Here is a 27,498-nt window from a genome sequence, read left to right on the forward strand (position 1 = left end):
AGAAAAAAATCAGATCTTTAGTGTTAGACATATCTGGTTTCAAATCCCAACTCTTGCCACATGGCTCTAGAAACTATGGCTCTAGAAAGTTATAGTAAGCTTAAAAGCTTGTTTCCTCAGCAGTATAGTGGTGATAGTTTTGCCTTCTTCAGAAGGCTATCTCAGAATTCAAGTAAGATGATGTTTGTGAATATATGAATATATAATAAGTTCTGAACAAACAGAACTTCATATAAAAAGAGGTGCTTTATACTGTGTGCAGCTTTGTCGAGAATGGTGTGAAGTAGTGTACTGCCGTAACTTTCAAAGAATTCAAGTAAGAATCCAAAGATTCGGTGTATTTGCATGCTTTATTTATCTTATTGAAAATAGACAGACACACACACCATCCAGTGTTATCTCCAAGCTTCTGTTTAGTTTATTAAGCATAACATTATCATAATGCCTAACTTCTTCAAATATGTTTCCATACTACTTTCCAACTGTAAACTATTATTTTATCCCATATTCAGATTTTACTGGAGGGTTCACATTTTAAAAGCATATTTAACCAAGATCCCTGACAATACATTTTCTGCTTTGCTATATAAAATATGTAACTGCATTACAGAACAGTAGGTTAGTAATGAGTTGGTTGTTAATAATATTCTACTATTATTAATATTTTATTGTTATTGATATTATTACTTATTAGGAGGAAAAGAAGCAGAGCCAAAGACTGTTGGTTTTGGCTATCTTCCACTGGAACCCTCTTCCTCAGTTGAGATACTTTGAGTATTAACAGTACATAAATTGAGTAATACTGGGAGGTACAATCTCTCTCTCCAAAAGCCAAAAATAGACCACATACTTGCATCTTTCCTCATTTCCTTTGGCAACTAAGCCAGTCAGTCAGTTGTTTCTATCTGTGGCTTTGAATCTGGGCTGACTGGGGCAAAGAAGCTGGGAGTAGAGAATTTATGTCTGCAGCAACAGAAGCATTTAATTCCCCACTAGTAATACTGCTTTTTACAACTAATAATACAGCTGTTTTAAAAACTGAAATGTGTTTACAGTGTAGATTTTTTGACGTATCATTTAGTGCATTTATTAAATGCATATTTTGCTTTTAAATGAAAATTTTCCTGCCGAGTATCCCATGTGTTTTAAGTCAAATTAAATTTTTTTGCAGGAAGAGGGCTATTAAGAGGGACATGGAATACTTTTTGGTCATTAAGGAAAAATAACTTGCCAAGAAATTGAGCAATTAAGAAAACTGTAAATGTGCTATTTTCAGCCCTTTTAGTTTTGTTTTAAAGACAGAGGAAATAATCTTAGCTTTATAGCTACAGATGTTTGTTTTTAAACTGTTCTTTTACATATAGTGAAAGTGAAAGTGAAGTTTCTCAGTCGTGTCCGACTCTTTGCGACCCCATGGGCTGTACCCTACCAGGCTCCTCCGTCCATGGGATTTTCCAGGCAATAGTTCTGGAGTGGATTGCCATTTCCTTCTCCAGGTGATCTTCCCAAACCAGGGATCGAACCTGGGTCTCCTGCATTGTAGACAGACGCTTTACCGTCTGAGCCACCAGGGAAGACTTGTTCTTTTACATATGGTAAAAAAGTATATATTATAATATTTTAATGATTTTACCATTTACCGTTCTTTTACATACGGTAAATCATTTAAATATTATAATATATACTATTAATGTATAACCTCCTGCATTGATTGAAGAATTTTAAATAATGACATCTTAAAGTAATAGAAAAAGTGTACTTTATCTACTTCACTTGTCTTCATGATGCCTAAGAAAGTGTTTGATGGTAGGAAAAATGATATTAGTAATCATAGTATCATTTCAGTTCAGTTCAGTCGCTCAGTCATGTCTGACTCTATGCGATCCCATGAATCACAGCACACCAGGCCTCCCTGTCCATCACCAACTCCTGGAGTTTACCCAAACTCATGTGCATCAAGTCAGTGATGCCATCCAGCCATCTCATCCTCTGTCATCCCCTTCTCCTCCTGCCCCAGTCCCTCCCAGCATCTGGGTCTTTTCCAGTGAGTCAACTCTTCGCGTGATGTGGCCAAAGTATTGGTATGCTGCTGCTGCTGCTAAGTCGCTTCAGTCTTGTCTGACTCTGTGCAACCCCATAGACGGCAGCCCACCAGGCTCCCCCGTCCCTGGGATGCTCCAGGCAAGAACACTGGAGTGGGTTGCCATTTCCTTCTCCAATGCATGAAAGTGAAAAGTGAAAGTGAAGTCGCTCAGTCGTGTCCGACCCTCAGCGACCCCATGGACTGCAGCCTTCCAGGGAAGGCTCCTCCGTCCATGGGATTTTCCAGGCAAGAGTACTGGAGTGGGGTGCCATCGCCTTCTCTGAAAGTATTGGTATAGATTATACCAATAATGTCATGGTTTTTGGCTTTTAAAAGTTCTGGTAGTAAGTGTTTTAACCTCAAGTGTTTGCTTAGGGGAATTAAAATCAGAAAACTTGCACCTAGTAGCCTTATTGAATAACTTGTTCAGTTGAACCAAACAGCTTTTCACTAGGAGAAAGGAAAAAAAGAATTTGGCTGAAGGGGATTTCAATGAAAGAATAAAGGCTAATCCTGAGCTTTAGCTGTGACTATTTGAGTAATGAGCAGGAGATAGGCATTATAAATTGTATTGATGATGTAATTGAAAATAATATATATATATATATATCTTTGAAAGATGGCCAGTGACCAAGAAAAAGTGTTGGATATATTTACTATAATAAATGTACTAGGTATTAAATTTTGTATCACTTTGCCAGATACTGTAAATCTAGTTTCTCTCTTTTGAGAAAGTAACAGGATCCAAAAAAAAGTGTTTCTACTGTTTTTAGTTGGAGTAGCATTTATATTGTTATGCTTTAGTATAAGATTCAGGAGAAACAGAAAGATAGAAGATGCAAAAGAAGGGATAGTTTATGAAGAAACAAAATAGAATTCAGTATGTAAGTGAGGGAGTTAACCCTGGACACAGTGGCTACTTCTGGCTAATATCCAAAGGAAGGAAAAATGGTTAATGACAGAAGATGTAATATAAAGAAAAAGGAAGTTAAGGAAGCTCTAACAGAGTAACAAATTCTTTCCGTAATAGCCCGTCCCCCCACCCAGAGATGTAAAAATCACTTAGTTCACAAATTCACGAGTACAGGTGAAGATAAGCTCTAACAAGATTGAAGTTCAGTGTTTAACAAAAGGTGAAAAGTTTGGAGCAGGCTGTGGGGAGTGGTTTTGGGTGCAGAAATTAATAAAATGAGTTGTGAGTAATAGTTGATAATAGGGACCATTAACTTGGAGATAGACTAATAAACTTTACTGAACAAAGTATGACAATGTTGAAATAGCTAGAGAAAAGATCTCAGAGTACATGATTAACAAGATGGGCAAGGTTAAAATGAAAGAGGTTACCACTGCTACCACTACAACAACTACTACTACTAATAATGATTATGTTGATAATAGCTCTCATTTATTGTTGGCATACTATTTGCCAAATAATTTTACACGTATCACCATATTTAATTCCGACAGCCACCCTGAAAACTAGAGTAACAGTAAGTAAAATGAGTTTTGGAGTGAAGTTATTTGCTTAGTTTCTCTACCTGTTGTCGTTTGACCCCAAAGAGTGTGGGGGGAGGAGGGGAAGCAACCTTCACATTGTACATACCAGAAGTTGCATATTTATTACAACAGTTTTTCACAGATGGTGTTAAAGCATCTTAATTAAGGAAGGACATTCTTTTTATTTGTACAAAGGCATCATATAACCATATGGCAGTGGTATATAAAATTATATTAGTAGCAGACCCAGTCTTAGACTCACAGACATAGAAAACAAACTATGGTTATGGAAAGGGAAAGGAAGTGGGGCACGGATAAATTAGGAGTCTGGAATTAACAGATATAGCTTACTATTATATAAATTAGACAAATAGCAAGGTCTTACTATGTTCAGTGAAAGTGAAAGTCACTCAGTCGTGTCCGACTCTTTGCAACCCCATGGACAGGCTTCTCCATCCATGGGATTTTCGAGGCAAGAGTACCGGAGTGGGTTGCTGTTTCCTTCTCCTGGGGATCTTCTCAACCCGGGATCGAATGGGGGTCTCCCGCATTGCAGGCAGATGATTTACCCTCTGAGCCACCAGGGAAACCATTATGGAAAAGAATATGAAGAAGAATATGTATATAACTGAATCACCTATTGTATACCAGAAACTAACACAACATTGTCAATCAACTCTGCTTCAATTAAAAAAAACAAAACACCTCAGTTTTATTTAAAAAACACAACACAAAGTGAAGACTTACGGTGCCTCAGCAGTAAAAAAACCTGCCTGCAGTTCAGGAAATGTGGACTTGATCCCTGGGTCAGGAAATCCACCAGAGAAGGAAATGACAACCCACTCCAGTATTCTTGCCTAGGAAATCCCTTGGACAGAGGAGCCTGGTGAGCTACAGGTCATGGGCTCACAAAGAATTGGACACAACTTAAGATTAAACAGCAACAACAACCAAAGTGTTAGCAGTTTAGGTAATCGAATCCCAGGAAATTTTTATTTTCATTTGGTTGCCTTTATGAATTTTTCTCATCTCTTTAAATGAACGTGTTGCTTGTTTCAGGGGACCGGGTAGGTTGTTGATAGAAAAGTAGAAGTAAGGGAAATTGTTTAGACACAGTGGTAGACATTAGTGACATCCCACTGCATGTCTTATTCTTCCCCATCTCAGAAAAAAATAAAGTTCCCTGAAAACTCATTGTTTTAAGTTTAAATTACATTTATGCATTTTAAGTCCAAATATTCCACTTAGTGGATTTGGAAACCTTAATTTCTTTCCACCTTCATATGATCATTGTAGCCAGCTTCATCACTGTTTTAGAACTTTACCTTGTACCATATTCAGTTAAAGTCTGGTTTGTATGACTTAAACAGTTAGATGAATAGAGAGAAAATAGAATTAGGATGAGTGGAAACACCATAGGTAAAAGGGACATAATAGACCCTGTGTTTAGCAAGTAAATTGAGCACTTAAAAATTCCTGTTGTCTTAAAACCACATGCACACAGAGTTGTCTGTGTTGAGTAGTTTAAATTGATTTAAAGGACTAACTGCATTCTTTTTTCTTTTCACCAGTAGATTCATCAATTTTATGTATTGTAAATAAACTTGCTTCATTTAATGTATTGCAAAATAGTTTAAAATAGATAACATTTTGACTCTGACAAGTCAGTACATTTGGAGTTTGATTTGTATGTTTGTCTGGTGTGTGTAAATGGTTTTACTTTTCAGTTAATAAATTAATAGTATTTAGGTAAAATCTTAAAAGTAAAATGAGAACTGTCTTCTTGTAATAGTAGTGTTCCAGTCATTATTTCATATTAATGAAATAGCATTATGAGTGCAAGTGTTAGTTGCTCAGTTGTGTCCAATTCTTTGTGACCTCATGGACTATACCCCACCATGGAATTCTCCAGGCAAGAGTACTGGAATGGGTAGCCATCCCCTTCTCCAGAAGATCTTCCCAACCCAGGGATCAAACCTGGATCTCCCTCATTGCAGGCAGATTCTTTATAACTATTGTTTTGTACTTTTTGACCTATTTCATCTCCTGCCTCTGACAACCACTAGTCTCTTCTCTTTACCTGTGACCTTAGTGGGAGGGTTTGGGGTTTTTTTTGTTATTCTTTTTTTCACCTTCCACATATTAAATGAGTTCATATGATACTTGTCTTTCTTGGTTTGACATATTTCACTTAGCATGATTCCCTTGAGGCCATCCAGATTACAGATGACAAGATTTTCTCCTTTCTTCATGGCAGTATAATATTTCTCTCATTTTCTTTCCATTCATCTGTTGATGGACCCGTTGTTCAGTCACAAAGTCATGTCCGACTCTTTGCAAACTCATGGCGTTGTTCAGTCACAAAGTCATGTCCGACTCTTTGCAAACCCATGGACTGCAGCACACCAGGCTTCTCTGTCATTCACTTCTCCCAGAGTTTGCTCAAATTCATGTCCATTGAGTCGATAATGCCATCCAGCCATCTCATCCTCTGTTGCCCCCTTCTCCTCTTGCCCTCAATCTTTCCCAGCATCAGGGTCTTTGCCAATGAGTCGGCTCTTCGCATCAGGTGACCAAAGTGTTGGAGCTTCAGTTTCACCATCAGTCCTTCCAGTGAATATTCAGGGTTGTTTTCCCTTAGAATGGACTGATTTGATCTTTTTGCAGTTGAAGGGACTCTCAAGAGTCTTCTCCAGAACCACAGTTCGAAAGCATCAGTTCTTCAGTGCTCAGCCTTCTTTATGGCCCAACTCTCCCATCTCTACATGACAACTGAAAAAACCATAGCTTTGACTATACAGATCTTTGTCAGAAAAGTGGTATCTATGCTTTTTAATGCACTGTTTAGGCTTGTCATGGATACTTAGGTTGTTTCTGTATCTTGGCTTTTGTAAATAATGCTACAGTGAACATGGGGGTGTACATATCTTTTCAAGTTAGTGTTTTCATTTATTTGCTAAATATCCAGAGTGGGAATTGCTGGATCATATGGTAGTTCTATTTTTAATATTTTGAGAAATCTATAGTTTTTACAGTAGCTACACCAGTTTACATTCTCACTAAGGGTGCACAGGGACAGGGGTTTTGTTTTTCTCCATATCCTCATCAACACTTCTTTCTTGTGTTTTTGATAGTTGTCTTCCTAACATATGTGAGGTAACATCTCATTGTGGTTTTGGTATTGATTTCTTCATGTACCTGTATATCTTCTTTGAAAAAGTGTCTAATTAGAACCTCTACCCATTTAAAAATTTTGGGATATTTGCTGCTGAGCTGTATGCGTTCCTTATGTGCTTTGTATGTTAACCCCTTATGAGATGTATGATTTGTAAATATTTTCTCACATTCAGTACATTGTCCTTTTACTTTGTTGATTGTTTCCATTGCTTTCACAGATGCTTTTTAGTTTGATGTGGTCCCACTTATTTATTTTTGCTTATTTTTGTTTATTGTTGCTTTTGTTTTTAGTATCAGTATCAAATCTGCAAAAATCATTGCTGAAGCCTGTGTTCAGCAACTTAACACTTCTGTTTTCTTCTAGGACTTTTATGATTTCAAACCTTACATTCCAGTCTTTAATCCATTCTGAGTTAATTTTTTTTGTATGGTATAAAAGAGTAGTTGAGTTTCTTTTTTGTTGCATGTGGCTATGCATTGTTTCCAACATGTCTTATTAAGGCATTGTTTTCTGTTATATATTTTTGACTTTTTTATCATAAATTAATTGATTATATATCCATGAGTTTATTTCTGGGCTCTCTGTTCTATGTGTCTGTTTTTATGCAGATGCCATACTGTTTTGATTACTATAGCTTTTTTTTTTTTTTTTTTTTTACTATAGCTTTGTAATATCGTTTGAAATTAGGGCACATGATGCCTCCAACTTTTCATGTTTCTAAGGATTGCGTTAACTTTTTGGGATCTTTTGCGATTCTGTACAAATGTTAGGATTAATTGTTCTACATCTGTCAGAAATGCCATTGGAATTTTGGTAGGAAATGCATTTACTCTGTAGATCGCTTTGGGTAGTATGTCACTTTAAACTATATTTATTCTTTGAATCCATGATACTTTTATAATAAAACTATCAGAAATTATTTATATAGATGAAGTATTTATATAGATGGAATGAAATATGTCAGTTATAATGGTTTTTAACATCATCTTTTATACTTCAGTATTCAGTTCTTTTGATTAAAATTTATTTTAAAATGCCTATCATTTATTTCCTGAAGGAATATTAATTTGAAATATTATGTATGTGCTCCACATCAGAAGTTGGCTCAAATATAGACATGTTTATCTGACATCCATAAAAAATTCAATTCTGAGAGAGTTCTGCTATAAACTTTAAAGATATTGACTATATAAATATTTGAGTTAGTAGTTAGTAATTGAAGTCTTTTAATGTAGTCTTTGCTGTCTGGATTCCAGTATTCTCTCTCATTGCCATATATTCTATTTAACAAGGGAGTAGTACAGTGTCTGATTTTCTTCAGATTTCTGTCCTTGGCCAGATATACTAAGGTATTTGTATTATTAAACCTCAAGGTCTCTAACTGAGTAAGGTATGATGTTGGAGAAACGAGAGACATGACTTCTTAAATATGGATGGACATACAGAATGTGAATTCAACTTAAGAGCCAGACTCACCAAAGTTTATAGCATTTAGATTTTTAGATTGAATATGCTGGAGTTTATTATATGTGATATGAAATCTGGTAAATGCTTGAGCAGCTTCTAAAAGTACAACAGAGTATGGTATTTGTTTATAAGATTATGTTCTGTTGTGTTTTCAAATGAAATTTTATCTACTTTCAAGAGATTCTTAACTGACTTTCGTTGAAGTTAGGGAAATGAGAGTGAAATACTAAGCTTATATCTAATTACCAGAAGTGTTCAGAACTTTTGAGTATTTGACTTTTAAGTATAAGCAGAAATTTTAAAAATATTATTTGAAATGATATTTATTTGTACTGTTTTGCTCATTATTTGTTCTGGAGCTTTTGTATTAAGAGAGCAGGTTTTCTATTTTAAAGAACATATCTAAGCGTTAGAACATTTCTACTACTTTTATTTTTTGTAGGTGGTTTCAGACCCCCTCACAGGTTTTCTACCATGCAGCAACTGAACATGGAGGAAAAGACGTATATCCAGGGCAGTGTCTTTGGGAAGGTTGTGAGCCTTTTCAACGACAGAGGTTTTCTTTCATCACTCACTTACAGGTACACTTTCTTAATACTATTTGACTTGTTTATTTATAATATTTATTTGACTTGTTTATTTATATATATAAATATATATATATTTGAGCTCATTTGGTTGCATTAGAGATCTTGATGCTTATGTTTTTTACTTCCGTTTTTCACTTTCTTAAAAAGGACAAGCACTGTTCAAAGGATGCTCTGCTTGCAGGATTAAAACAAGATGAACCAGGACAAGCAGGAAATCAAAAATCTTCTACCAAGTAAGGAACATGAGTTTACTTCCTGTTGCACATTTAAATAAAAGACAAATCAGGAAACTAGGCAAAATAGCAATAAAAGGCAATTCAGCATGTCAGGAGACAGGAAACCTGGGTTGTAGTCCAGCTATGTATGTGACCCTGTTCAAAGTGCATAAGTGCCCTAGGAATCACTTTTTATATTGGCTGAACCACATGGTGTGTAAGTACCTTGTAGCTCTAATATTTTGATTCCACTTTGCAGACAAGTCACTTGGTAGTAATGGCAGATGATCTATGAGAAATGCTTTGTAAATTGGAAATAAATATATGGTTCTTTGTCCTTTGGGAGAGGAGTTGAACATGTACTTGATAATGGCAGAGAGATTTATTCCTACAGCTACTCCTGAGAGGCTAAAGTGGCATGTGATGGTCCAACGTAAAATGTATATGTTGCATTTACTATTTGTTATTCATTTACCTTTTATTTCCATGAACACTTATAATAACTTGTAGTCAAGTTCTGAGTTGACTGTGGATTCCTGTAAGGTCCTTATTAGATTTACATAGTATCTCCTATTTTATAGTTTCCAACTGAGGCCTTTAATTCTAAATAATACAGTCAGCCCTCCAGATCTTCAGGTTCAACACCTGAAGATTCAACCAACCAGGGATCAAAGATATTTGAAAAAAATTTTTTTCAGGAAATTCTAAAAAGCAAATTTGAATTTGCCATATACTAGCAACTATTTCGGAGAAGGCAGTGGCACCCCACTCCAGTACTCTTGCCTGGAGAATCCCATGGGTGGAGGAACCTGGTAGGCGGCAGTCCATGGGGTCACTAAGAGTTGGACACGACTGAGCGACTTCACTTTCACTTTTCACTTTCATGCCTTGGAGAAGGAAATGGCAACCCACTCCAGTGTTCTTGCCTGGAGAATCCCAGGGATGGTGGAGCCTGGTGGGCTGCCGTCTATGGGGTCACACAGAGTCGGACACCACTGAAGCGACTTAGCAGCAGCAGCAGCAGCAACTATTTACATAACATTTGCATTGTACTGAGTATATAAGTAATCTGAATGATTTACAACACACAAGAGGATGTGTGCAGGTTATATGCAAATACTGTCATCGCTTGGTATCTGTCTGGGATTGGCTGTAGGATTTTGGTATCCTCAGGGGTTCCTGGAACCAGTCCCCCATGAATACCAAGGGATAGTTGTATTTTAATTATTATAATATGAAGATAAATTAATTTGTCAACATTTTTTGAGATATCGCTGTGTGCTGAACATTATGCCAAACATAGGGAATTCTGAGGACACGGTTTAGTCTAACTTCAGAGAGCTGAAATTCTAGACAGAACTGCAAGGGTGGGAATACCGGAAGCTGCTTACATACTTTATTCATCCCATTATTTTTTATTCTCTCCATTACTATTCATGCCTCAGCTAGGCACTAAAATACAACATTAAGTATACATGACCAAGATATGTTTTGCCTTTCTCAAGTCTGGAAATACAATGAGAGATATAGATGATTCTTATTAAATGGCATCAAATGCACAGGACACTGAAAGCCCACCTACACCAGTGTAGGAGACCATAGAAGGCTTTGGATAGAAAGTGAATCCAAACTGAGATCTATAGAATGAGGAAAAAATAGCTGAGGCTTTCATAAGCCATAAACATGAGTTTGGATTTACCCTCAAAGCAGTGGAAAGTCACTTTACTGCCAAATACTTTTTTCTATAATTTTCACTGTACAGTTGACCCATGAACAACACAGGTATCAACTGGGAGGATCTGCTAACAAGTGGATATTTGTCACAGTAAACACTGTGGTGCTGTTCCATCCCTGGTTGGTTGAAGCCACAGGTATGGAACTGCAGGTATGGGGTTCAAATGTAAAGTTACATGCGTATTTTTGACTACAAGGAGAGTGGGCACCCAAACTCCCATGTTGTTCAAGGGTGAACTGTATTTAATTTGTATTTATTAATGTAGCTTTCAGCCTCCCTGGTGGCTCAGATGGTAAAGAATCTGTCTCCAATGCAGGAGACCCAGGTTCAATCCCTGACAACCCACTCCAGTATTCTAGCCTGGTGAATCCCATGGACAGAGGTGTCTGGTGGGTTACAGTTCATGGGGTCACAAAAAATCGGACATGACTGACTGACTTTCACTTCACTTCTATGTAGCTTATAATAGTATGCTGCAATATGTTTGATTTTGTTCAAATTTGGAGGGTTATTTTGCTATATCCGTTATAATAAAAAATCTTTGTCATTTATACATAAAGTCAATAATTTTTATCTGTGTCGATACATAGATCTTTATCTAGAGAAATCTATATGTAGATATAGACAAAATTGGCTTCCAATTTAGAGATTGCTTTATGTTAACTTAATATTCAGAATTAGTTTACTCATGTAAAAAAAATGCCAGAAATATCCCCACTTTACAGATGTGAAACCTGAAGCACAAAGGGGCAAATTGAACGGTTCAAAGTCATGCAGCTAGTAAGGGGCAGGAATGGGACTTTCTCCCGGGAGCCAGTTCTCTCACCACTGTTGCCTCAGCAGAATGCAACAGATACTGACTGATGCAGTTTTTCTGTGTGGCAAAGGAAACCTAGAGTAGTTTGAATCTGATTTTATATAAAATCTGTCTCTGCAGTCCCTCCATCTTTACTAAAGGACAGTAGAGCTATACTGAAATGATTGAAATTGGTTAATAAAAAATTCTATAAGATAGTAATAGTTTGAAATGTAGTAGTTAGCATAATTTCATGTTATTATCGTATTAGATTATCTTTTCCTGGGTGACCTATACATATACCAGTACACTCTTAGGAGATATATTTTACTTGTAGGTACCATTCAGCAAAACTAATTTCCAGCTCAACTTGTAGACTGTTCTTTGTTAACATCTTTACATTGCATTCAAAGATGTGAACTCAACTTTTAAGCTATTTATATGTATATGGGTTGAATTTATATATATATGGGTTGTATTTATATATATATATATATATATATATATATATATATATATATATATATATGGGTTGTACTAGGACATCTGTTGTTTGCTTTAAAGTTGATAGATTGCAAATAAAAGACCACGAATCCTTCTGCCTCAGTTGACACAAAGAGTAAGTATTACTGCTGGGCCACCAGAGCTTTTACTCACCCCGTATCTGCTTTGAGTAACCACGTTCAGGTTTGGCAGGTTGGTCATTTGTTGTCGGTCTGCCTGAATTGTCATGTTAACAATCTCTTCCTCTCCCTGGTCAATTTAGGCAGCCAGCTGTAGGGGGCACAAGCTCAACTCCTAGAGCACAAAAGGCCATTGTGAATCATCCCAGTGCTGCCCTTATGGCTCTAAGGAGAGGATCAAGAAATCTTGTCTTTCGAGATTTTACAGTAAGTCAGCCTTGGAGCCTTAACTATGAAGGTGTGAACACTGTATGATTTAGATCTTTATTCTTTTTCTTTTCTTTTCCTTATTAAGGATGAAAAAGAGGGACCAATAACTAAACACATCCGACTAACAGCTGCCTTAATATTAAAAAACATTGGTAAATATTCAGAATGTGGTCGCAGGTGAGTAATCTGTTTTCTGTAGTTAGAGTGAATTTATATTTTACTGTTACCTGTAAGTTAATAAGGTTAAATATCTGCATTGTATTCACTGTTTTTCTCATCAATTTTTGGATATGTCCAAAAGCTTATGTCAAAGTAGACCATCATAGATTCTTAAAAGCCACAAAAGTGGAAGTTGAAACAACCAGAAGGTGTTCTTGAACTTACTTAAGTTAAATTTCTCGTTCGTCATAGCATTTAGAGGAAAAAGTAGGTCTACCAAAGAAAACTTGGGAGTTTACTAGGAGGAAAAAGGAATTGGTTACTTGAATCATGTGGAATTAGATTGGAATTCAGTTTGATAATTGCCGTTTTAATGAAACCATCAAAGTAATAGATATGCTAAGATTCTTAGACTTATGAGAAAACTTAGGATTTTATAAATCTATGGAAACTGGAAACAACTCTAACTCTTGAGAAAGCAAATGTAGATTTGTCTCCTTTGAACCTTGAAAATAATTTTTTAGTATTCTTCCTCCATCTTCAGCTGACTCAACTTGGGCTCGTTAGTTGGGAAGTTATGCTTTAATGCATCTTGCCTTCCAGACAGTGCTTTTCTCTCCTACTTTTTCTCTTCTCACATGCTGTTAATTGAATCTACCTTGGTTCTCCTCCTCCTATTTTACCTTGTGTTGGATCTTAATAACATTTCTTGTAGTTACATTCCAACTGGACTTTATGAACATAAAAACAGAGGCATCAATTACAAAAAAGCAATTACTTTAACTATATCAAACTTCAAAACTTAGGTAAATTTAAAGTGAATAAAACTTAAGTTTAAAAAAAGTGTTTGCAATAACAAAAGTTAATATATTTCATGAATCAAGTATTCCCACAGAGGAATAAGAAAAATTCTTAACATTCAAATTAAAAATAAAGTTTTTTCAGAGAAAGAAATAAGAAGGTTTTGTCACTAGCATCTCCCAACTGCATTTATAGTATCATTTCTTTCTTCCTTTCTCACTATATTTCTCTTCCTACCCCTTCTTTTGCTGCATATCAATTTTAGCCAAATTAAACCACATGCAGATCCAATCACCCTAAATGTCTTTCATGTCACATTTTTGTATCTTGCCTGGGTTGCAGCCCATTGAGCATCTGCAAGCCTTCCCTAATCCAGCTCAGATGCTGGCATCTGTGCTGCCTTTCCTGTGCTGTATTCCTTTTCCTCATTGAGTCTGTGTTTACAACATTTCTGTTTTATAACATTTCATCTTACTGTTTTATAAGTAGTTTTTCATATGGCTTTCCACCCTACTGTGTCTCTCAGATCTAATCTCTTGAATCTATTTGTCACTTCCACTGTATAATCATAAGGGATTTGATTTAGGCCACACCTGAATGGCCTAGTGGTTTTCTGTACTTTATTCAATTTAAGTGTGCATGTTGCAATACGAAGTTCATGATCTGAGCCACAGTCGGTTCCAGGTCTTGTTTTTTCTGACTGTATAGAGCTTCTCCATCTCCAATATTGACCACCTGGTGATGTCCATATGTAGAGTCATCTCTCGTGTTGTTGGAAGAGGGTGTTTATTACGACCAGTGGTGCATTCTCTTGGCAAAACTCTGTTGGTCTTGGCCCTGCTTCATTTTGTACTCCAAGGCCAAACTTTCCTATTAACTCCAGGTTATCTCTTAACTTCCTACTTTTGCATTCCAGTCCCCTGTGATAAAGTGGACATCTTTGGTGTTAGTTCTAGGTCTTTTAGGTCTTCCTAGAACTGTTCAACTTCATCTTTGGCATTAGTAGTTGGGGCATAGGCTTGGATTACTGTGATGCTGAATGGATTGCCTGGGAAAGGAACTGAGATCATCCTGTCATTTTTGAGACTGCACCCAAGTACTACAGTTTGGACTCTTATTGATCATGGTAATTAATAGTAATTATGGAGTAATTAAGAAATTACTCCATTTCTTCTAAGGGATTCTTGCCCACAGTAGAAGATATAATGGTCATCTGAATTAAATTCTCCCATTCCCATCCGTTTTAGTTCACTGATGGCTAAAATGTCGATGTTCACTCTTGCCACCACCTCTTGTTTGACCACATCCAATTTATCTTGATTCATGGACCTAACATTCCAGGTTCCTAATAATGTTTCTTTACAGCATTGGACTTGACTTTCACCACCAGAAACATCCACAACTGGTCATTGTTTTTGCTTTGGCTCAGCCTCTTTTCTAAAGCTATTTCTCTACTCTTACCCAGTAGCATATTGGACGCCTACTGACTTGAGGGGCTCATCTCTAGTTTCATATCTCTTTGCCTTTTCATATTGTTAATGGGGTTCTCAAGGCAAGAATACTGAAGAACTTTGTTATTCCCTTCTCCAGTAGACCACATTTTGTCAGAACTCTCCACATGACCCAACCGTCTAGGGTGGCCTTACACAGCATGGTGGATAAGAGTCATTAAGTTACATAAGGCATCCATGTGATCATTTTGGTTAGTTTTCTGTGATGTGGTTTTCATTCTGGAGGCCATAGGATTGTGATTCTTGCTTCTTCTGTTATGGAGGCAGTGACCAAAACCATCCCAAAGAAAAAGAAATACAAGAAAGCAAAATGGTTGAGGAGGCCCTGCAGTTAGCTGAGAAAAGAAAAGAAGTGAAAGGCAAGGAGAAAGACAAAGATATGCCCAACTGAATGCAGAGTTTCAAAGAATAATAGGGAGAGATAAGAAAGCCTTCTTAAGTGAACAGTGCAAAGAAATAGAGGAAGACAACAGAATGGGAACAACTAGAGATCTCTTCTAAAAGAGAGATACCAAGGGAATATTTCATGCAAAGATGGGCTCGATAAAGGACAGAAATGGTATGGACCTAACAGAAGCAGAAGATACTAAGAAGAGGTGGCAAGAGTACACAGAACTATATAAAAAGGACCTTAATGACTTGGATAACCACTATGGTGGGGTCACTCACCTAGCGCCAGACATCCTGGAGTGTGAAGTCAACTGGACCTTAGGAAGCATTGCTATGAACAAAGCTAGTGGAAGTGATTGAATTCCACCGAAACTATTTTAAATCCTAAAAGATGATGCTGTTAATGTGCTGCACTCAGTATGCCAGCAAATTTGGAAAACTCAGCAGTGGCCACAGGACTGGAGGAGGTCAGTTTTCATTCCAATCCCAAAGAAAGGCAATGCCAAAGAATGCTCAAACTACCATACAATTGTGCTCATTTCACATGCTAGCAAGATATTGCTCAAAATCCTTCAAGCAAGGCTTCAGCAGTACGTGAACCAAGAATTTCCAGATGTACAAGCTGGATTTAGAAAAGGCAGAGGAACCAGAGATCAAATGCCAGTATCGACTGGATCATAGAAAAAACTAGAGAATTCCAGAAAAACATATACTTTACTTCACTAACTATGTTAAAGCCTTTGACCATCTGGGTCACAACAAACTGTGGAAAATTCTTGAAAAAAATGGGAATACTAGATCACCTTTCCTGCATCCCAAGAAACCTGTATGCAGGTCAAGAAGTACCAGTAGAACCAGACATGAAACAATGGACTGGTTTCAAATTGGGAAAGGACTATGTCACAGCTATAGATTGTCACTCTGCTTATTTAACTTAAAAGCAGAGTACATTACGTGAAATGCCAGACTGGATGAATTACAAGCTGGAATCAAGATTGCCAATAGAAGTATCAACAGCCTCAGATATGTAGATGATACCAGTCTTATGGCAGAAAGCAAAGAAGAACTAAAGAGCCTCTTGATGAAGGTGAAAGAGGAGAGTGAAGAAGCTCACTTAAAACTCAACATTCAAAAAACTAAGATCATGGCATCTGGTCCCATCATTCATGGCAAGTAGATGGGGTAAGAAATGAAAACAATGACAGACTTTATGGTGTTGGGCTCCAAAATCACTGCCGATGGTGACTGCAGCCATGAAATTAAAAGACACTCGCTCCTGGAAAGAAAGGGACAAACCTAGACAGCATATTAAAAAGCAAAGATATCACTTTACCGATGAAGCTATGGTCTTTTCAGTAATCAGGTAGGGATGTGAGAGTTGGACCATAAAGAAGGCTGATCACTGAAGAACTGATACTTTTGAACTGTGGCGCTGGAGAAGGCTCTTGAGAGTCCCTTGAACAGCAAGGAGATCAAACCAGTTAATCCTAAAGGAAATCAACCCTGAATATTCATTGGAAGAACTGATGCTGAAGCTAATGTTCCAGTGGTTTGGCAGTCAGATGCAAGGAACCAAATCATTGGAAAAGACCCTGATGCTGGGAAAGACTGAAGGCAGGAGGAGAAGAGTGTGGCAAAAGATGAGATGGTTGGATGGCATCACCAACTCAATGGACATGAGTTTGAGCAAACTCCAGGAAATGGTAAAGAAAAGGGAAGCCTGACTTACTGCAGTCTATTGAGTCACAAAGAATCAGACACAACTTAGCGACTGAACAACAATGTCCCCCTTATTGACCTAACTGCAGATTTTCTCTGAGTAATCTTTGTAGCCTGCACCTACAATACAGTGCCCAATACAGTAAGAGACCATTCCTACTTCCTCCTCATTCTCTAAGACTCAGCTCAGGTCATCTCTTCTTTCCCTGAATTTCCCTCACTATCCACCCTTGACTTAAGGTGCCTCCTCCAGACTGCATGTTATTATTTACATGAGATCTGTGAAAGCAGGAGCTGAACATTTATTTTGGTTTTTGTGTTCTTAGTACCTAGCATAATGTTGGGAATATAATAGTGATTCAATAAATATTTTATTGATAGTTTTTCATAGAGTTCTGATCTGGAATTTGTGTGGACAATTGAAATTCTAAAAATAAATTTAAAACTTTTTCCTCACATTCAAGTTGCACATTCTTAGGTTTACAGCAAAGCCACTTTGGCTACATTTCATTATTGAACCAAAAGTTTTCATTTTACTGTTTTTGTTTTGTTGTTGATTTTGTTATTTTATTTAACTCTAAACCTTCCAGATGTCTTTTGGCATCTTCATTTGCTATGATCCTAGAATAGTAGAAGCAAAAGAATTAAAGAAATCGATTAAATTCTTTCCATTCACCTTCCCAGTCTGGATTGAAACCTCCATATAGAATGTCTGTTGAATATCTCCAGGGATGAGAAGTTTTGGTAGAGCAGGCAGGCAGATTCTTTACCATATACAGGGAAGTCCCTGGAATACTGACAGAATCTGGCAAAACCCATCGATGTAAGGAAGAGAATATAAGAAATCAGAAGATAATTCTCTGTTGATATATGGAATCTGTGGTGGAATATGTTACAGGGTGTGATTTTTTTTTTTTTTTAACTAAAGCAAATTATATTTGCAATAAGAAAATCACAGGTCAACAGAAAGATACATGGAAATTTACTTTCATTTAATAGTACAGTATACTGAAGAGTATGAAATGTTCACATTTTTTAAAATTTGGAAAGTTCAGAATCTGGTTGTTTGAATAATGTAAACTGTTGAAACACAGTTTATCTCCTTTCTGATTAAACTTGAGCTTTGGAGAATTGCAATATATTTCTCTTCTTTTTGATGTATTTATCTTTTATCTGTGTAATACATGTTGCTGGTGGTGTTCAGTCGCTAAGTCATTCTGATTCTTTGTGACCCCATGAATTGCAGCATGCCAGGCTCCTCTGTCCCCTACTATCTCCTGGAGTTTGCTCAAATTTATGTCTGTTGAGTTGGTGATGCTATCTAACCATCTCATTTAAAAATAAAATGATTTTTCTTCACTAATCATGAATGATATGAAAAAAAAATGAACAGTTCTGTTTACAGTAAATCAGAAGAATAAAATATTTAATCATATTAACCAAGGAGGTAAAGACTTATACCATGAGAACTTTACATTGCTGAAAGAAATTAAAGAAGATGTATAGAAATGGTAAGACATCCTTTGTTCATCACTTGGAAGGCTTAATATTGGTAAAATGTCAATAATACTCAAAGCAATCTACAGATTCAGTGCAACCCATATCAAAATTTCAATATTTTTTGTAGAGATAGAAAAATTTGTTCAAAAATTCATATGGAATCTCAAGGAACCTTGAATTGCAAAACTATCTTGAAAAAGAGGAACAAAGTTAGAGGACTCACACTTCCTGATTTCAGATTTTTCTGCAAAGCTACAGTGATCAAAAGCATACACTGTCCTTAGTGACATAAAGACAGACACGCTAACCAATGGGCCACACTGGAGAGGCCAGACGTAAGTCCTTGCTTATATGGCCAAATGATTTTCTATAAGGATGCCAGTTCTCTATTCAATGAGAAAAAGATAGTCGTTTCAACAAATGGAGTTGGAAAAACTGGAAATGTACATGAAAAAGAATGAAGCTTAACCCTTATCTAAACACTATATGCAAAAATTAACCCAAAATGCATCAAAGAGACAAAACTATAAAACTCTTAGAAAAAACCTCATGATGTTGGATTTGGCAGTTATTCTTGGATATGGCAGTAAAGGCATGGGAAACAGAAGAAAAAATAATTTGAATCTTATCAAAATTAGAAAAATTGTGTGTCAGTATTAACAGAATAAACAGTCAACAGGATGATAGAGAAGAATTACAAACCAAATATAAGGGGGTGAATATTTCAGACTATATAAAGAACTCCTAAGATTCAACAACAAAAGCAAGCAAACCAGATCAGAAATGGGCAAAGGACTTGAATAGAAATTTCTGTGAAGAAGATAAATAAATGGCCAATAAGCACATAAAAAGATGCTCAACATTACTAATCATTCAGTTCAGTTCAGTCGCTCAGTCATGTCCGACTCTTTGCGACTCCATGAATCGCAGCACACCAGGCCTCCCTGTCCATCACCAACTTCCGGAGTTGACTCAAACTCATGTCCATCAAGTTGATGATGCCATCCAGCCGTCTCATCCTCTGTCGTCCCCTTCTCCTCCTGCCCCCAATCCCTCCCAGCATCAGGGTCTTTTCCAATGAGTCAGCTCTTCGCATGAGGTAGCCAAAGTATTGCAGTTTCAGCTTTAGCATCAGTCCTTCCAATGAACACCCAGGACTTAGCTCCTTTAGAATGGACTGGTTGGATCTCCTTGCAGTCCAAGGGACTCGCAAGAGTCTTCTCCAACACCACAGTTCAAAAGCATCAATTCTTCGGCACTCAGCTTTCTTCACAGTCCAACTCTCACATCCATACATGACCACTGGAAAAACCATAGCCTTGACTAGATGGACCTTTGTTGGCAAAGTAATGTCTCTGCTTTTGAATATACTATCTAGGTTGGTCATAACTTGCCTTCCAAGGAGTAAGCGTCTTTTAATTTCATGGCTGCAGTCACCATCTGCAGTGATTTTGGAGCCCCAAAAAATAAAGTCTGACACTTGTTTCCACTGTTTCCCCATCTATTTCCCATGAAATGATGGGACCAGATGCCATGATCTTAGTTTTCTGAATGTTGAGCTTTAGGCCAACTTTTTCACTCTCCTCTTTCACTTTCATCAAGAGGCTTTTGAGTTCCTCTTCACTTTCTGCCATAAGGGTGGTGTCATCTGCATATCTGAGGTTACTGAGATTTCTCCCAGCAATCTTAATTCCAGCTTGTGCTTCTTCCAGCCCAGCGTTTCTCATGATGTACTCTGTATATAAGTTAAATAAGCAGGGTGACAATATACAGCCTTGACGTACTCCTTTTCCTATTTGGAACCAGTCTGTTGTTCCATGTCCAGTTCTAACTGTTGCTTCCTGACCTACATATAGGTTTCTCAAGAGGCAGGTCAGGTGGTCTGGTATTCCCATCTCTTTCAGAATTTTCCACAGTTTATTGTGATCCACACAGTGAAAGGCTTTGGCATAGTCAATAAAGCAGAAATAGATGTTTTTCTGAAACTCTCTTGCTTTTTTGATGATCCAGCGGATGTTGGTAATTTGATCTCAGGTTCCTCTGCCTTTTCTAAAACCACCTTGAACATCTGGAAGTTCACAGTTCATGTATTGCTGAAGCCTGGCTTGGAGAATTTTGAGCATTACTTTACTAGCGTGTAAAGATGCTCAACATTACTAATCATTCAGTTCAGTTATTAGGAAAATGCAAATCAAAACCACAATAAGATACCACTTCATACCTATTAGGATGGCTTTTATTAAAAACAAACAAAAAAAACTGAAAACACGTGTTGGCAAGGATGTGGAAAAATTGGAACCTTTCTGCATTGCTCATGGAAATATAAAATGATACGGCCACTGTGGAAAGCAATATGTCTTTTCCTCAAAAAATTAAACATTTCAGGACTGCCCTGGTGGCGAACCTGTATAGGAATCCACCTGCCCATGCAGGGGCCACAGGTTTGATCCCTGGTCTGTGAAGATTCCACATACCATGGAGCAACTAAGCTCATTCACCACAACTACTGAGCCCATGTTCTGGAGCCCACGAGCTGCTACTACTGAGCCCGTGCGCCACAACTTTCTGAAGCCTACACACTCTCGGGCCCGTGAGCCACAACTAATGAGCCCCTTGTGCTGCAGCTACTGAAGCCCATTCGCCTGGAGCCTGTGCTCTGCAACAGGAGAAGCAACAAGAAGCCCGTGCACTGCAACTAGAGAGCAGCCACTGCTCACTGCAACTAGAGAAAATCTGTGCAGCAGAAGGCCAGCACACCCTAAAGTGAAAAAATAAAAATAGGTTAAAAAATTAAACCTTTTATCCAGCATTTCACTTCTGGGTATATACACAGAATAACTTAAAGCAGGGGATTGAACAGATGGATTCCTTCACCATTTTCATAGCAACATTATTTATGATAGCCAGAAAGTAGAGGCATTCCCACATGTCCATCAGTAGATGAGCGGATAACTAAAACGTGTGTGCACACAATGGAGTGTTGGAGTGTTATTCGGCCTTCATAAAGAGTGCAGCTCTGACGTATGCTACAGCATGAGTAAACCCTGAAGACATCGTGTTATGTGAAATAAGCCAGACACAAAATGACAATTTTTGTTTGCTTCCACTCATGTACGGTAATTGGAAGAATCAAATAGAAGGTAGAACAGCAACAGCCCTCAGCAAGGCTTGGGGAGGGAGGCAGTGGGGAATTCTTACTGGTTGTGGGAAGATGAAGACTTTCTGGAGATGGATGGTGGTAATGGTTGCTCAAGTGTGTGTGCTTATTGCCACTGAACTGAACACTTAAAAATGACTACAATAGTAAACTTCATATTGTGTGTATTTTACCACAATTTAGAACTGAAAACAACAAAGGAAGGACTTAGGGAGAATGCAGAGTGGCTGCTAATGAGTATTAGGTTTCTTTTTTGGGGTGATGAAAATATTCTAAAATTGATGGTGATGGTTGCCCAATCCTGGTAATATACTGAATGCCACTGAATTATATACTTCAAACAGGTGAATTGTGTGGTGTATGAAATATATCTCAATAAAGCTGTTACTTATACAAGACTATATATTAATACTCCCATATCTCACCCTTCATACCCACCTCCAAGAGACAGCTTTCAACAAGTTGAGTTTATTTTTCTGGCTCTTTGCCTCCATGTTTCTAAGTAGCATGTTTATATTACTGTTCCTTAACTGACCTATTTTTCACTTTACCTGTTGACCCTCTTTGTATGGAACCCTATTAAACCTCCCCTCTTCACGCCTTTTTCTTTCCTCATGATTGTTACATCTTATATCAGTATTGTTTTATTGTTTGATGCTGAGCCATGTGCTACTGTTTTACATTTCTTTTTTCTTTCTTTTTCTGGGGTTAATGATTGTCTTGCTTCCTGATTAGCTTTACATAGGCCTAATGCTGATTTTTTCATATATTTCAATCAGTATGTTTCAAGCCTGTGTATAAGCTACCTAAAAACTTAGCAGAGTTGTAAACCTCTGTCAGTTCTGCATTTTTTCCGTTTGGAAACTGGCCTCGGCAGTCGAGAGCTTGCTTTGTTGGCCTGGACAACAGCTGTCCTTGGGAATTCCTTCTTTGTTGAACCTTTTTTTTTTTTTTTTTAAATATTTACTAATCTTTCTATATTCACATGCTCAGGGTGAATTCACCCCTAAGCCCTGAAACAAAAACAAAAATATATTACTTAGATGTTTTATAATTTTGGTATCCGAAATAAAGACAAATAGAAAACTATGTCAAAACATTAAAAAGTTGCAAATTTTCATTAAAAGTATTTACATTTGTATTCTAATGCCAGATTTACAGATAATTCTTTTAAATAGAATACTCTGAAATATGAAAATAATAAAAAAATATTGTTAAATATCCACAACATATTCATTGATGAAATTCCAGTTGTTAGTTACTGTTCCAAGTTTAGATGTTTATGAATGGCCAAGACCGCTTACAGTTCCTTGGTACTTTTTTAACCTTTATTGTTCGTTCCTTAATAGCATATAACTCTGTAAACCTTTTAAATGGCCACTGATCACTGCCAGGAATCATTTAAACATAAACAGGATTCTTCTGTAACTAGCAGGATCGACCTATTAAATGCAATCAATGTTATCAGTCGCTAAAAATTAAGTGTTTTTGCAAACGTCTTGTTTATGTTACAATATATAAAAAACATTACATGTATATTTCTTAAAAATTTTGATTGGAGAGAAAAGGATAATTTCTTGGTTAACTTTTCTCTTTCCATTTAAAGGAGTGTTTTATGTGTACTTCAGCAATGGGTTAGAAGGTCATGGCAACACCTTTTTGAACCAGGAAGAATCATTTTGTAATTACCTTGGCATCCGTACTCTGTTCTATCTAGTAAAGTTTTACATTATCTTTTTCCCCATACTTTTAAATTTTTTAACAGTGTATTTTTGAAGGTAATTCTCTTCATAAGTATTTTGAGTCAACCACATGAGAAAGTATTAGTTCACCGCAGAGACTGACTAGTGTAAGTTCACTGTCACTCACTTACCCAGGAAGTACCTTGCTCAAATAGCTATTAGTTTTTTTCTATTATATATTCTGTTGTTTTACATGGTTTGAAATTAAAATTTCTTACATTAACTGTATGGTACAAATTTAATCAGTTCCATGACTTTCTAGTGGGCATCCTTGAAGCCTGCCTGTCACACACTCAGGAGGAAGGTGTACCCATGGGCCCGGGGCCAGGCACGGATGGGAGGGGCAACCTTTGGGTCTCTAGTGGGCTGGGCACTTGGGGATCACAGGCCCGGACTCGAAGATGGCCTTTCCAAGCACGTTTGGACAAATGCGGACTTTTCCCTATGGCTATCTGGCTCTGAAGCCAGGCAAGCCACTTCCACAGGCTGAGGGGGTTGGGTTGGTTGGGGGCTGGTGAGGAGAGGTTTGCTTTCATCATTTTACTTGGCTTTTTATTAAAGTATGGTATAACATGTTGGAGAAAGAACATACAGTTCCAATTTCCACAGATCCCACCGGGTCAGGGTGATGGCCGAGCAGAGGCTCAGAGGCTCCTTTGAATGTTACACAGGATGGAGGTCGCTCCTTTTGCCCCAGGGACTTAAGGAAGGGGGCCTTTCTGACTGAAACACCTGAAACCTTTTTTTCTTGAATCCTACTTACTTCTTTTACTTGATTTACTCCCATGTGGTAAGGCACCTCCTCCATAATTTCAAGGCCCTACATGTATGAAAATATTTTTAGTTTACCCTTACTCCTGATAGTTTGGTTAGATTATAGAAATCTAGATTGAAGAATTGCTTTCCTTTAAAAATTTGAGGACACTGCCTTACCATCTTAGCACGCAGCTTTGCTGTTTGGAAGTCTGGGACTTTCTGGTTCCCATTCCTTTGTATGGGATCTATTTTCTCCCTTGGGAGCTCTTGGGTCTTTTCTTTTTCCCTCCCAATTTCTGATATTTTGAAATTTCATGATGCTGTGTCTTGGTGTGGTTTGTTGCTGTTGTTGAAGTGGGCATTTCATTTCAGTGGGTCCTTTCAGTCAGGAGATTCATGTCCTTCAATAATGGGAAACTCTCAAATGTCTCTTTTTATGATTCCCTGCTCTCCATTGTCTATTCCCATTTCTAGAACTTCTGGCTTTTTTTGGATAATAGACCCTTGTAGAGTGACCCTCTGATTTTCTTTTATTTATTTTTGTCTGTTTAATCTATTTTCTGGAAATTTCCTTGACTTTATCATCAAATCTATTGAATTTATGCTTCACCTCTCATGCTTTAAATTATGAAAGCCCAAGGTGCCAGTTGTTGCTGTTCTGTAGCATTCTGTTCATAGATTGAATACAGTGCTTGCTCATCTCTCTCTGAAGATATTACCAGTATTTTTTATATAATTATTGGGCTTCCCTGTTGGCTCATGGTAAAGAATCTGCCTGCAGTGAAGGAGATGCAGGAGACCCAGGGGTCAGGAATATCCCCTGGAGGAGGAAATGGCTACCCACTCCAATATTCTTACTTGAAAAATTCCATGGACAGAGGAGCCTGTCAGGGTACAGTCCAAAGGGTCAGACTTGACTGAGCCCGCTGATCTGTCTGTCTGTTTTTGGCTTTGATGGGTGTTTGCTGCTGCACAGGCTCTTCTCTAGTTGTGTTAAGCAGGGTCTACTCGCTCTAGTTTCGGTGTGCAGGCTTCTTGTGGTGGCTTCTCGTTGTGGAGCACAGCCTCTATGGCGCATGGGCTTCAGTAGTGGCAGCTCTAGAGCACGTTCTAGAGTTAGATGCATGGGCTTGGTTGCTCTGCAGCGTGTGACGTCTTCCAGATCAGGGATCAAACTCGCATCTCCCACATTGGCAGGTAGATCCTTAGCCACTGTGCCGCTAGGGAAGCCTAAAGATACTGCCAGTGTTTTTTAATTTTCTTTGGCTCCTAGTATGGTTGCTGTTTACTCAGAATCCTCGAATGTTTGGGACTGGGGCTTCGTGCTGTATTTTAAGAATGAAATACCTGCCAGCTTGCGGGAAGCTCTGGGTGCATGATCCCCACGTGCCACTGATGATTGTCATTTGAGGGTGGTCCCTGATGAGCTAGTTTGCTTCCTTGAAACCCCTCAAATACCAGTCTCTATCGAGATTGTTTCTCCAGGGAAGAATCTTTGATTTTCTTGCCCTTAGAAATAAGCAACTTGAGGGAAAGTCTGTGAGGGCCTGCATTCTGGAAACAGAACTGCGGGTGGGGTGGTGAGGAGGTCTCACCAGCTGAAGTATGCTCACTTCCCTTCACACTGCCTGTGTCGCTGTAAGTCCTAAACTTTTGTGATTTAGTTTCTTCAGAAAATAAATTTATTTTATTCATTTTGGGAAGAAAATAAGATAAACTTGTATTCAAACTGGAGTATTTTCCTAAAAGCTGATTTGTGACTTAAATTGTTTTTACTAATCCTACTTAGAAGTTATTTCTTACCTGTTAAGTGCATTAAAATAACACAATGTTTATCTTTTGTTAAACACATCAAAAAGATAAAGGAACTTTTGAAATTTTAAGTTGAAAGAACAGTAAAGGGTGTATTTCATTTTTTATCTAATGAGTGCTTGTTTAATCCTTTAACCTAACCCCCCAAAATAAATGATACTAATTTATATAAAAAATGAAATTGTTACTTTAAAATTATCCTAGTGATTTTAGTCTTTCTAGTTTTATCCATGCAACATAAAAATAAAACAATACATTTTTACATGTGACTATCGGTTTAGAAAATATGACTTTATTAAGTTTTTTAAAGTAAAGCTTTTTGCTTTATCAAAATATTCATTCATTATAAAGGAAATAATTTGATTACACTTAGTAGAGTCTTTTTAAATGGAGTTTGTATGACTGTTTTTTCCAGAAAATAAAGTTGTAGACATTTTATAGTTCATTTAAAAATTTGTTAACCTAAAGAAAAGTTAAAAGAAGTGTGAAGCTCAGTAAACTATCACAGAGTGAACCACCCACATAACCAGCCATCCACATTACGAAACTGATCAACACTAGTACCGCGGTGCGGAGAAGGCGATGGCACCCACTCCAGTCCTCTTGCCTGGAGAATCCTGTGGACGGAGGAGCCTGGTGGGCTGCAGTCCACGGGGTCTCGAAGAGTCGGACACGACTGAGCGACTTCACTTTAACTTTTCACTTTCATACATTGGAGAAGGAGATGGCAACCCACTCGTGTTCTTGCCTGGAGGATCCCAGGGATGGGATCGCACATAGTCAGACACGACTGAAGCGACTTAGCAGCAGCAGCAGCAGCAGCAGTACCACAGTGTCCCTCTGCGTGTCCCGTACCCCCCTGCCCCGTCTTTACCCCATCGTCATCTGTGGGAACACTGTCCTGATCATAGGTTAACTTCACCTGATTTTGAATTTTATATAAGTAGAATCATTTAATATTTTTTTTTCTTGTGCTAGTTTGCTTTTTCTCTCAGTGTTGGTAGTGAAATTCGCTCATGTTGCTGTGTACGTATAGCAGTATAGAATTCTGTTGTATGAATATACTCAAATTTCTTTTTTCCATTCAATTTGTGATGGGCATATGAGTTGTTTCCAGTTTAAGACTATTAAGAATAATGGTGCCATGAACATTCTGTGAATATTTTCCGGCCATATTTGTACATATTTTTGTTTTTATGAAAGATTGGTGATTCATTGGCTCTTTTGTACATAACGAATGATTCCAAAGAAGTTTTATCGGTTTACACTCCCTTCAGTATTGTATGAGTGAGTTTCAGTTGTTCTACATACTTGCCAACATTTGCTGTTGTAATTTTAATTTTAGCCATTCTTTTGGGTGTGTGGTGTATATACACATATGGAAATTATAAAAGCAAATACCCAAATAGCCAAAAAATGTATGAAAAGATGCCCAACTTGTTAGTCATCAATCTCAGTTTTTTAAAATAATTTTACATCTTTGTTTTGTTTTACTTT

The 27,498-nt window shown here is 37.5% G+C and overlaps 1 protein-coding gene and 1 non-coding gene across 2 annotated transcripts in view; one reads left to right on the forward strand and one right to left on the reverse strand.

The window, feature by feature from the left end:
• The window catches only part of ARID2 (AT-rich interaction domain 2), a 205,796-nt gene that overhangs the window by 175,420 nt on the left and 2,878 nt on the right, over window positions 1-27,498 (forward strand). Inside the window, exons 17-20 of the mRNA XM_055581583.1 lie at window positions 8,668-8,806; window positions 8,963-9,048; window positions 12,328-12,451; window positions 12,540-12,631. Of these exons, the coding sequence (XP_055437558.1) occupies window positions 8,668-8,806; window positions 8,963-9,048; window positions 12,328-12,451; window positions 12,540-12,631 (441 nt within the window). The remainder of the gene's footprint in view (window positions 1-8,667; window positions 8,807-8,962; window positions 9,049-12,327; window positions 12,452-12,539; window positions 12,632-27,498) is intronic.
• Window positions 1,503-1,574, reverse strand: TRNAC-ACA (transfer RNA cysteine (anticodon ACA)). The gene has a single exon. It is a non-coding gene; the product is annotated as a tRNA-Cys (tRNA).

Source organism: Bubalus kerabau, chromosome 1 (assembly GCF_029407905.1).
Source record: "Bubalus kerabau isolate K-KA32 ecotype Philippines breed swamp buffalo chromosome 1, PCC_UOA_SB_1v2, whole genome shotgun sequence".
Lineage (NCBI taxonomy): Eukaryota > Metazoa > Chordata > Mammalia > Artiodactyla > Bovidae > Bubalus > Bubalus kerabau.